The sequence below is a fragment of the Chelonoidis abingdonii genome, chromosome 20 (assembly GCF_003597395.2).
Source record: "Chelonoidis abingdonii isolate Lonesome George chromosome 20, CheloAbing_2.0, whole genome shotgun sequence".
Taxonomy (NCBI): Eukaryota; Metazoa; Chordata; order Testudines; family Testudinidae; genus Chelonoidis; species Chelonoidis abingdonii.
The window spans coordinates 2,500,035-2,512,635 of NC_133788.1; the positions used below are offsets into that span (position 1 = coordinate 2,500,035).

Sequence of the window (12,601 nt, forward strand, 5' to 3'; positions counted from 1 at the left end):
ACTGCCTAGAATATTCATGGAATCTCTCCATGGGAGGTTTTCAAAAAGAGGCTGGAGCCATCTGTCTTGGGTAGCTTAGACCCAACAAATCCTGCACCTTGGCAGGGAGTTAGACTAGACGACCCTCAGGGTCCTTCCTAACCCTCTGGTTCTGTGATTCTATGTAAATTGTGATTTTTTTTAAATGCAGCTTTATTTCCAAGGGGATAGAAATGCTGGCTGGCACCTCACAAGGTACAGTTAAGGCCAGAAGAGATGTCCATGGCCTAGTTACATCTCTGAAATACAAATGTTTCCCAATGGATTTGTGGACACCACCTCTCAAAAGCAATGGGAAACATGTTGGATCATATTTACTTCTTCATGTTCTGGATTTCATGGCATCACCAGTCTTTGTTTTTCATGTTTAGTTCCACACAACAAAATATAATAACGATCTTATCACCTACATCCTAAAACACGAACAATAAATGTGCTATGGCACAACAATCCACCTGGACATTAGCCAACTTTCTGCTCATTCAGCACGTTCTACAGCTCCTTACACTACCCCCTGCCCCCCCACCCCCCCAAGTCTTACTCTCTGGAGGGCTGGGGGAAGGAGAGGGATGGGTTTAGCAGGGGGGCATGATGCTGGAGATCACCAGGATTTATCAGGGGCATCTTTGGACTGGGGCAGTTATTAGGGGTTCAGAGGCGGTCAGAGCAGTCGGGGTCACTGCAATCAGGGAGAGGGAGAACGCTGCGGGGGAGCACAATGGGAAAATACCAAGGTGGTTTATGTGTCGGGCTACAATGAGGTCAATGGGGAGCTGCTAGCAGCAGTAGGGGTTATCGAGACAACAGTGTTAGGGGGCAGGGGAGTTTGCCAGGCTGTTAGCACTCAGGGTCTGGGGGATTACTGGGGGTTCTGGAGCTGTTAGCACTGGGGATCAAGGTTATTGTGGGTCCTTGGGAGTATTACTGGGGGCTATTATCAGGGGTCTGGGTGTATCAGCAGTAGAGTAGGGTTGTTGGGGTTTGGTGAAGTTACCTAGGCAGGGGACTTGGTGGGGTAGGGGGTTACCCAAGAGAGGGAATTATCAGCAGGGGGTTACCCAGGGGTCAGTGGGGTTTGGTGAAGCTACCCAGGCAGGGGGGATGGCGGGCCACTAGGTGAGGGTGATTCTAAGTGGGGGTCTCCACAGTTGGGGAGTTAGCCAGGGGTTCAATTGCCAAGGAGGTTACCCAGAGGTGGGGGAGACTGCCCAGAGATCAGTTGGGAGTGGGCATAGCTAGGTTTGGGGGGTTACTAAGGGTTGGTTGGCAGGGGAGCTTAGCCGTGGGCAGTTCCTGGGAGCTGAGCACTCCTATACCTCGTGCTTGTACAGAGAGACGTTCCCCGCTACTCCCACATCTGCAGGAGTCACGGTTGCCCCTGGCCTGTCCCTGCAGCGCCGTACCCATTGGGGTCGCTCCACGCCATGCTGGGACCTGAGGCACATGAACTCGTTCACAGCTCTTCCCACGAGCCTCAGGGCAGAGCAGGGCTGGCTGAGGGAAACAGAACTCGCTCTCCCCTGCCTGCAGGGATGCAGCGTGTTCTGGAACCCACAAGCCCGCCCCCACCATGCTTACTGCTTCCACATGGAGCTACCCCCTTCAGACCAGTCCTCGCCCCTCACTAGGCCCCACCTCCCTCAACCCAGGCTCTCCTTTGCAAAGCACTAAATCAGTGACACAGAAAAGTAGAAAGTTTATTGCAGGGGTAAAAAGTGCATGCGCCGCGCCCTGCCCTGCCCCAGCATGGATTCAGTTCGGCTGCGTGCCCAGCCCAGGGCAAGGGCAGCTGCACTGACGAGGCAGGAAGAAGGGTCTGCAGGGTCTGCAGCATTACTGCAGCTCAGAAAAATCAAAAGGCTGGAAGTCTTCCCGAAAGGCGTTGGCAGTGGCCTCTGCCTCCTCCCGGCTGGCTGTACACTGTTGCCAGTCCGCTCGCCCAGGAACATTCAGAATGGCTTCACTCGCCAACACTTCCCTGCCAGCAAATCAAAACACAGAAACCTCCTAATCAATGTCTGGAGTATTTTAAATTGCAAATAGATTACATGAAATAACGAGGTTACAGATTTGGCATATAGCCTCTGTGACAGCAGAGTTTCTGTTATATCAGAGCACAAGCTCAGTTCATGTTGAATACAATAGGAAAACTCCCATTGAATTCAAGGGGAGTAGATCTATCAAGTCATATTCATAAATAGCCTTGGTAGGATTTGATTTTTATTGGTAAATGTCAATTTCACCAATCACACACGAAACTATGAAGAAATATTTCCATCACGTATCATAAAAAAATGCTGCTTTAGTTTTATTTCAGGATATTTACTTTGTATATTTTGACATGTGATGTTGGCAATTTGTGTTTTAACAGTTTTCATGTACTTTTTCAATGTGTATCTACTGTCATTAAACAACTGTCTGAACCCTCTCCCCATAATTTCCTGAAACTAAAAGTTGAAATAGATTAAAAAAATGTTTAAAAATAAAGCTGATGCCTGTCATTATTATAGAAAATAAAAATCAAATTTTACCAAGCCTACTTCTAAGCAGACAGAATTCCTAGCCAAACACTTCAGTAAGCTGCTACTCAGACGCACCACCCATCGTTCATGTTTTAAAAAGGCATTTTACTATGGAAAATGAAATGTAAACCACACAGAATGACTTTATAAGGGATGTCACACAGACATGATTTTGCATCGCTACATTAACCTCTTCATTTGAAGCACTGTGATTTTATGATCTGCGGGTGGCTAGGAATTCGGACACACTAGCTCTGGAGCTAGTAGCACATAACTAACTGGAATCTTCACAAACACGTATGAAACTCCAGACCTCACTCCTCAGAGAAGCGAAAGAATGGTGGGCCATCTGGTTTAAGCACATTCTATTCTTTATTCTGCCACCACGCCGCTTCGTGGCCTTACACAAATGACTTCACATCTCCGTCTCTCACTTTCCCCATCTTTAAATACTTATTTCTCTTTTGTAAGTGACTGAGATCTACAGATGAAATAAGTTCTTAAGGAATTTAGTGTTATTTCAATAAATAAATTAATTTTAAGATGGTAGTAATTCCTCACCTTTCTAGGTCATTAGCCTAAGTAGCCTCAGCTCCCCTCTCAACTGCTGTGGGACAGCATCTTTGGCGGGATGTATCAAGTGTATATGTTATTATACTAAACACGATGAAGTTAAATAGGAGGAAAAACAAACCTTCCAAACTGCAAGGGAAATTTTTTCTTAATTCGGTGAAAAAGCTTCTCTCCAGTATCCAGTTCAACGTAAAAATAAGGTGTCCCCGGCTGTGCAATCTAGAAGAGGGGGAATAAAGGTGATGCTTAAACATTAATCAGCATTTCACACACTGGAAAAACCTGGATTCCCTGAGCCAAGTCTGAAAAGTACAATAATGTGACTATTGATCATTCACAGAAGGTGAGCAGAGCAGCTGATTTTTAAATACATAAGGTATAAAATGTTCAGATATAAAATCCCTCTAAAAAACCAGAAAACCTAGAAACAGCTTGTAACACAAGTGATTTTGTCGCAACTGCCAGCTAGCAGAGAGCGGGGAGAACCAGCGTATCTTCGCCAGTGCGGGGTTAAATGTCTCCTACTGCTGGGATACACTGTGCACAAAAGATAACACCGATACAGACGTTACGTTTCTGTGCAGCTAACATTGTGAAATCGACCAACAAAAGCCAGCAAATGAAGTTCCAGGTTAACTCAACTTGCCATTGTAGAAAAACTGTTAAAGGGCAGAAGCACAGCTGCTTTTTTCTTAGCTTTTGTTAACTCATGCCACATCTTGGGGTGTTAGCAACTACACTGGAAATTAGAAGTCCTACAAAACACACCGGGAGCAACAATCTTACCCAGCCATCAGCCCGTGCAAAAAGAGACTTAACTGAAGCTTCTGATTGAAAATCTGTGATATCTGGTTTAACTTGAAACATCTCTCTGGTGATCTGTGACAAGTCTAGTTTGTGTGCGCCCAGACTGATGGAACAACTATACTATAATAGTAGTATGTGCTCTTTTTCCTTAGAATACCACACACCTGACTAGCAGCAGCAAAGGTAGCAATACAAGACAAAATGGAGTTTGCTTAGGCCAATTTGGGCCTACGTTCACAGCTTTCAACGTTTCTGTACAACCTCAGGTGTGCAGTGACGTCTGTATTCTCACAACAGCACTATCCTGTCAAGCTACCAACTGGACACAAGGACTTTGTGGCTCCACACGTCAGAATCAAGGTTGGTCAAGAGGTGTTCACCGATAAAGAGTATGCCTATGAGATTGAATGGCTCCTGGAAGAAGACCAAGGTCCAGAACCTTGAAGTTGGGTCACCAGAACTCCAGGTGCAGGTGGTGGGGATGAGCACTCTGGAGAGCGCTGATGAGTTCAAATGGTCACAGCAAGCTGGTCATCTGAAGAATAGGTCTTGCTGTCTTCTGCATGAAGTCCATGTCTCTCCTATGGACGCAAACACGTCTCTGCGCTAAGACAAAGTTCAGGATCTATCAGATTTGTGCACTGCCTATACTGCTATATGGGTCAGAAACCTGGACCCTCCTACAAACAGACTTGGAGCAGCTAGAGGCATTTCACGTGCACTGCCATCACCAAATCCTGAGCATAAAACAGTTTGACTTTGTGTGAAATGGCATAATCCTGCAGTGATTTGGCCTTCCTCCAATTGCTCACTACATTCAGAAAGGGGCATTGTGTGCTCTTCAGCCATGTCACTAGGAAAGACAAAAACACCCAGCTCACTGTGCTCTCAGACGGATGTGCAAAGGGTGTCACCCTTGACCCAACCTGCCTAGAGATTCACAGATTTGCAGGATTGAGCCAGATCCGGGAACATCATTCTATGATGTTTGGTATGATGCCATCATCCATTGTCACTCTGGCTGGAGCAATGGTTCTCAGTACACCATGCGCATTTGATGATGAGGATGAAGATGATGAATTTATAAAACACCAAAGGGAAAACTGTGTGTGTCTGAAATCTGTTACCAACTCACTGGGCCTGTTTTGCAGTACATTCACATGAATACTTTGCATGAACACCCCCACTTTCTGCACACACACAGCGAGACAGGCAGGTTTGTCAAAGCTCAATTTGGGTGGCTTCTGTCATGTAGGGCTTCATCATTTCAAGATTCATAGAACCAGAGCACTGGAAGGGATCTCGAGAGGTCGTTTAGTCCAGTCCCCTGCACTCATGGCAGGACTAAGTATTATCCAGTCCACCCCTGACAGGTGTTTGTCTAACCTTTTCTTTAAAGTATCAGAGGGGTAGCTGTGTTAGTCTGGATCTGTAAAAGCAGCAAAGAGTCCTATGGCACCTTATAGACTAACAGACGCATTGGAGCATGAGCTTTCGTGGGTGAATACCTACTTCGTCGGATGCATGTAGTGGAAATTTCTCCCTCCTTCTTGTAACAACTTTTATGTACTTGAAAACTGTTATGTTCCCTCTCAGTCTTCTCTTCTCCAGACTAAACAAACTCAATTTTTTCAATCTTCTCTCATGTTTTCTAGACCTTTAATCATTTTTGTTGCTCTTCTCTGAACTTTCTCCAATTTCTCCACATCTTTCCTGAAATGTGGTGCCCAGAACCGGACACAATACTCCATTTAAGGCCTAATCAGCACGGAGTAGAGCAGAATTACTTCTCATGTCTTGCTTACAACACTCCTGCTAATACAGCCCAGAATCATGTTTGCTTTTTTCGCAACAGTGTTACACTGTTGATTCTCATTTAGCTTGTGGTCCACTATGACCCCCAAATCCTTTTCTGCAGTGCTCCTTCCTAGACAGTCATTGCCCATTCTGTATGTGTGCAACTGATTGTTCCTTCCTAAGTGGAGCCTTTTGCATTTGTCCTTTTTGAATTTCATCCAATTTACTTCAGACCATTTCTCCAGTTTGTCCAGATCATTTTGAATTATAATCCAATCTTCCAAAGCACTTGCAACCCCCCCAGCTTGGTATCATCTGCAAACGTTATAAGTGTACTCTCTGTGCCATTATCTAAATCTTTGATGAAGATACTGAACAGAACCAAACCCAGAACTGATCCCCATGGGACCCCACTTTGTTAAGATTACACTAGGGCAACATGGGGCTACAGTGCCTTAACTCCATTTGGAAACTAAAGCTGCTGAAAAATAAATCAGGCATCTTGCCAGCAGCTCCTAACACTAATACTCTGTGATCTGCACTAGCTCTGCCCATTAGCTTGTGGGTGGAGGTTCAGTACCTATTCTGAGTTATGAAGCCCCATATGGCCTGGGGCTTGCCTGCTTGTGATGCCTCTCCCCTTGCGAGATACTGACACACGATCAATGGAAGTGCTCAGAGTGCAGCCTCTCTGGTTTACCAGGGAAGATACTGACGGTAGGACTGGGGGCCTCAACTTAGAAATTCATTCCCTCTGCTCTGAAACCCCCTCAACAAGCTCACCATTAGTGCACAGTGAAAAGCCTTTGGAGTATGCTGAGGTTTTTAAAGCACGTGTTGTGTTTGGGTTTCTGCAGGACCCAAATTAGGAGACATCCACCTCATGCTGAGATTGGTTTTGTGCACAGCAAGGCAGCTGGGTTGGCTAATATCAGTTCTGTCTCAGTTTACAACGGTCACGCTGCAGTCATGGCCCAACCCCGTCTTCCAACACTGCCTGCAGTGTCTGCCAATGGGCCTGTGGCTCAAGGATCACACTCCTCAGTCACCAAAGGACCCATGAAAAATAAAACCTGGGAAAGATCATCCTCGACCTTGAGGGATCACCGACAATGAGTGTAGTTTTAATTGGTCAAGGCTGCTACAGACCAGCATAAAGCATCTTTATGTTTATATGTTGAAACCAAACTAAAATAATAATTTCCACAGCCCAGCCTGCTGAAAATCAAGGCCTTCTACTTTCTAACACAGAGAGAGTATTATTAAACCTTTGCATTGCTTTACATAGTAAAGGGGAGAGGGATAGCTCAGTGGTTTGAGCATTGGCCTGCTAAACCCAGGGTTGTAAGCTCAATCCTTGAGGGGGACATTTGGGGAACTGGGATAAAAATCTGTCTGGGGATTGGCCCTGAGCAGGGGGCTAGTCTAGATGATCTCCTGAGGTCCATTCCAACCCTGATCTTCTGTGATCTGTTATTTATTGACCAGAAGCTAGCCAGTCAACTCCTCTGCAGCACAACAAGCTCGTAATACTCCTTGTGGAAAGTGACCTGGTTTTATTCATGGCATCTAGCTGCTTTACAAGGCTGAGTAGTTTTGTTCCCATTTCCTAACAGAAGCTTTCTCTAAGCCAGCCTGAGGAAAGCCTCAGCTTTGCTTGAAGTGAACCTTGGTGCATCAGAGTTAAAAGAAAAAGTTGAAACCGAATCTTTGGCTTGTTCCTACTTTGGCTGCAAATGTGTTTTCCAAGGAATAATGGACCCAAAGGACACAGCAAGCTAGGCTGCTTCTAGTTATTACTCATTGATCCAGCAAGAAGGGCAAGTGGTCTCTAAACTCTGCCCAGGAGAGTGCACCAAGAGCCAGTCACTTGGCATAAACTGGCACTATTCCTCTGAAGCAAATGGTGCTGCACCTGCTCTTGTCAGCAGTGAATTCGGCCAGCCATGCGCACAAGACTGGCATGCCAGATGGAGACTTATTTCTTATATCTCCTCACTTCAGACATTTCTGGCTTCTGGGCTTTATTTACCACCACTATAACAGAGAGATGACTAATCTACAAAATGTAAAAGGCTGGGTTTTTTTATAAATTCAATCATGCAGAAAATTGCTGAGAAAACAGCACTGACCTATGGGAACCTCAGAGGTTTTATTCAGATAAAAGGAACAGGAGGTCATATTAGCAATGTTTGATTAAAGGCCACCCCAGACAGTCAGCAATTATTGATACAGGGCTTAATAGTGGAGATGCAGAGCACCTACAACTCTCAGTGTTTTCACCTCAACAGGTAAGTGCTCAGTGCCTCAAAGCTCAGGCCCACCGTGTATCACAACTCCCGACTGCTTAATCTGGTCATGCAAGGCTACTGCTGGATGAAATGCCAAACCAGAAAGGATAAGTAAATGAGAGATGAAAGTCTTGTTTCATACTTGCTTGATATCCGAGTGCTCTGGGATTTCTAATAATTCAATCTCCTGTTCTTGTGCTTGTAAAATAAAGGACTCTTTAATGTCTTCAGCAGCACAGCAGCTGAGTGGTACAGGAATCACCTGGAGATGGTGGACACAAGAAAAAGACACAAACTAAAAGTTCTTGAAACATTTTCATGACTGTCCTCCAATACCTTTTGTGGTAGATGAGGCCACTCTGAAACTATTACAAGTCATCAGGTAGAAAACCACCCAATGCCTCATCCATAATCCATGCAGCAGAAACTGGTCACTGAGCATCAGTGTTTTCAGACACTGGCCGAAGATTTGTACGTGTTATAGCACACACTTGGAAGCTTTCCTACACAGCTCAGTACCTTGAACAGTAACCCACTGCACATGCCAATGAGAGCTGCTAAAACCAAAGCAGGAGGAGAGCCTACCAGCTTACATGAAGCCCTTCTGGTCTTTATCAGTTGAAGATAATAAATGTTCCAGTCTATTGACACTGGCCTTCAGTAAACTAAGCTCTCTGCACTTGCTGTAGCAGGAAAAATTAAACATGTTCAAGTGGCCATTTAAGTGGTCACAGGAGTTTTACCTTTGTCCTGCTTCCCATCTGCTGGTCGCACGATTATTTACAATTTAGGATGCCACGGAGGAAAAACAGATAAGGAAGTTTGCCTGTACTTGGGTTGAAATGTGAGCTGTTCCCTTTCAAAGCAGCTTAGAGTGCGTTCTTCCACTGGTGTGTTATAACCCTACCTGCAACTGTAGGTGCTGACTCCTGTAATTTCTTTCAAACAACACGTATCTTTTTCCTTTGCTTCTGAAAAACTTCTTCAGGGCAGATTTGTACTTGTCTATTTCTTCCATTGCCTCTGAAGAAAGTTCAACCACTGACTGGTAATGCCCAATAGGTAAAATCAGGACATGATCATTTGATAAGCCACCCTTAGCAAGGGCAAGGTAGCACTAGAACAGAACAAGAAATCAGAAAATACATAAGCAACTATTCACAGCAAACCAACTCAGACATTGCCATGGTTATTCCCCCATGGCTAACCCGGCTCACAGTTGCACGATTCAAAAGACAAAAATCAACAAAATACCCCAGGCTCTACTTTAAGGAGAGTTTGTAGCAGGCTGTCAATTATCAGATGACTTAAAAAAGGGTAGGGAACTGCAAAAAAATAATTTGGAGGAAGGGCAAAGTGCCACCTGCAAGGAGGCAGCTGAGCTGGGCTTCAGTCAGGGTGGCAATAAATGGGATTTCTGGATATGACACAGCTTGAAAGAAAATTCACTTGGGAATTTATGGTTGGGTTTAAAATAAAGAATGAATTAATTTGATCCTGTAATAGTTCATAATCAGCTAATTTTGGTTTATACTCCACAGCAGCAGCAGCTTTAGGCAAAGTGGAATAGCCAGCTATCAACACCATTTAACCCAGAGGAGGTCATGGAATCAGGGCTCAGGTGTTCTGACACAAGACATAACGGTCTCCAACTAAACAGAAAGTTATCCAGAGAAAAAGATCACCAAAGACACATAAATAAGAAGGTTTAATCATTAAGAAATGCATTTTATTTCATGATATTAGGAAAAACTTTTTCACTCAGAGAATGGTGAAGCACTGGAATGGGTTACATAGGGAGTTGGTGGAATCTCCTTCCTTAGAGGTTTTTAAGGTCAGGCTTGACAAAGCCCTGGCTGGGATGATTTAGATGGGAATTGGTCCTGCTTTGAGCAGGGGGTTGGACTAGATGAGCTCCTGAGGTCCCTTCCAACCCTGACATTCTATGATTCTATGATTTGAGCTGGAATTTTGCTGAGAGCCAGTAGGTTCCACTGCTGAAGTAGGTTTCCATCTCAGGACAGGCTTAGACCAGGTCTGCACTACAAAAGGTTTGTTAATGTAGCTTGTGACAAACAGGGAATTTTTTTGTAATATTTTTGTGACACCGCTGTGTGATGCAGTTTCCCCTCATACTTGGCTCAGCTATCCATGGTGGGGGGAGGGAGGGGACGGGAAACGGATTAAGTTTGCTCTCAAGGCAGACTAAGACGTAAGTGTGTGGGTGTGTAGGCTAGCTGGCTGAGCAGACTGAGTGAATCATTAAAAAGATTGGCCAAGGCCAACCCGTATCAGTGGAAAATCTGAGAAGACAATGGAAATCCAATCACCAGGACATTGACATCTAGCAATCAATGACCCAAAGGGAGGAGAAAGAGGTGGGGGAATAAAAATGGACTCCGGCAAAAACTTGGAGCTCTTTCACCTGGGAACTAACTAAGGAAGGAAGTCAGAGACACAGAGCCTGAAAATGGGAGTTCCCTACAGCCTGGCTAGTGAATTGCTCTGGGTTGACTAGCATGGACTATGCTTTAATGTTTATGGTTCTATGCTAACCTAAGGAATTCCAATGCCATATTCCAGCAGACTAATACAGCCGACTGTTTTGAAAATGCTGCTTGAGTGTCACTGCAAATACTGTGTGAAGTGCATTAGTCCCTGAAGCGTGTACCAGTCTCTAACCAAGAGTCTCTCTCAGCTGGACTTGGCAAGCAGAGCTCACAGTGTGAAGCAGGAGTGCTGAAGACCTCGAAGTTCAGCCTCAGGAGGCAGGGAGGCCACATAGCCTACCCTGAAGGAAGAGTGAGACCCCTTCGGGACTCTGGCATGCTGAAGGGATTCTGCCAAGAGACTATTCTAAAGCTGGGGTGTAGCACTGATTTTGTGGATTTGTGACATAAATAAAATGCAAACCCTCCTAATGTAGTCATGGCTCATACTAGCAAGAAAGAGAAAAGACATGATGTTGTCCATACAGCTACACTGGTTTATCTCACCGAATAAACCATACCAGTAGAAGCACTTTGTCACCAGTATAACTGCATTTATACTGGGGCTTTGGCAGGTATAGAAATGTCATTAAAGAAAAATCGCCCTGACTGACATTACTATACTGGCAAATCTTTCTAGTGCAAATGTGGCCTTGCCATGGTTTCCTGAGCATAACCAAAGACAAGAAAAGTTATCTAACTGCAGAGTAGAATAAACTGTGCTGCTGGGAGATCTTTTACTTACTTAGGTACATGATTTAAGTTGGAATCACAGAGTTACATGCTCACACTCAGGACATCGTTTGTGGCTGATACATAGTCAAAATGGGCTGTGGCGCCTCTTGTGTTGAACAGCAGTGAAACTGGACAGTGCCAGGTTTCTTTTGAGGTTTGTGAAAGGATAATCAGAGGTTTCTGTGACCTACAGCTGCCAGACAACCCTTTTCTGTATAAGTTTAGGATATTTTTAATTGCAGTTTAAAGTCAAGCGTTAAAAAGAAAGTGGCTTTAAATCGTAAACATCAGTACAACACTGCACTTTTCTGTGAGAATAAATGTGTCAAGAAGTACTCACGTGTGTGCCGATACTAACAACCAAATGTTTCTCAACATCAGGGCTGGAAAGACAGAACCAACAGGGGCCAGTTGGCTGATCTTTATTAGGAGGAAAAAAAACAAAAACTGTTACCATAAACATTCTTTTCATAGTGATAACAGGATCACAGCTAAGCACTCAAAGGTTACCATATGGATGTTACTGTAAATGTACTTATTTTTGGTGTAAGAACTGGTTGGAAGGCCAGGGCGATGTTTTCTGGTGCCCCATCTCTTTAAGAACATAAGAGCAGCCATACTGGGTCACACCAATGGTCTAATGCAGTATCTGGTCTTCTAATAGTAACCACAGTCAGAAGCTTCAAATAGAATGAATAAAACAGGGCAATTTCAAATGATCCATTTTGTTGTCCAGTCCCAGCTTCTGATAGGTGAAGGTGTAAGGTCACTCAGAACATGGGTTGTGACCGACCGTTTTGGCTAAAAGCCATTGATGGACTTCTCCTCCAGGAGTATACCCAATTCTTTTTTTTTTAAACTCAGTTATACTTTTGGCCTTCATAAAATTTCATGGCACGGAGTTCCAGAGGCTGACTGCACATTGTGTGAAGATGACTTGATCATTTATAATATGCAAGCAGAATAGAGTCCAGAGCAGGAATAATACATATACACACTTGGTGCTTTAATGGAGCTAACATCACAAAGTTAAGAACAATTATGAGCCCGATAAGTTGGGAGCAAGAATTTCAATGATAATTTGGAATCATTTAAGAACACATCCCTAGACACTCCAAAAGCCACAATCCCACAAATAAGGAAACTCACACTGGTTTAAAAAAACATACCTGGTTTAAAGGAGAAGTGAAGGCAGCTATAAAAATTAAAAAATAGTAGGTAACAAACGGAAGAAAGGGAAATTTATAATAATGAATATAAATCAGAAGTTAGCAATTGTAGAAAATTAAAAATGAAAGCCAAGGGACACAAGGAGAAATGTGTGGCCAGCAGAGTTAAGGACAGTAAG

General features: G+C 44.2%; 1 protein-coding gene across 5 annotated transcripts in view; it reads right to left on the reverse strand.

The window, feature by feature from the left end:
* Nucleotides 1–1,715: 1,715 nt before the first annotated feature.
* Nucleotides 1,716–12,601, reverse strand: part of CWF19L1 (CWF19 like cell cycle control factor 1) — a 54,817-nt gene continuing 43,931 nt past the window's right edge. For 4 of the 5 annotated variants that reach the window (XM_032769922.2, XM_032769924.2, XM_032769926.1 and 1 more), the window contains 5 exons: nt 11,594–11,673; nt 8,937–9,146; nt 8,172–8,291; nt 3,256–3,353; nt 1,716–2,017 (listed from right to left, as the gene is read on the reverse strand). In XM_032769922.2, the coding sequence (XP_032625813.1) occupies nt 1,873–2,017; nt 3,256–3,353; nt 8,172–8,291; nt 8,937–9,146; nt 11,594–11,673 (653 nt within the window). In that variant the 3' untranslated portion in view covers nt 1,716–1,872. The remainder of the gene's footprint in view (nt 2,018–3,255; nt 3,354–8,171; nt 8,292–8,936; nt 9,147–11,593; nt 11,674–12,601) is intronic. The other variant, XM_032769923.2, reaches the window with a different exon arrangement.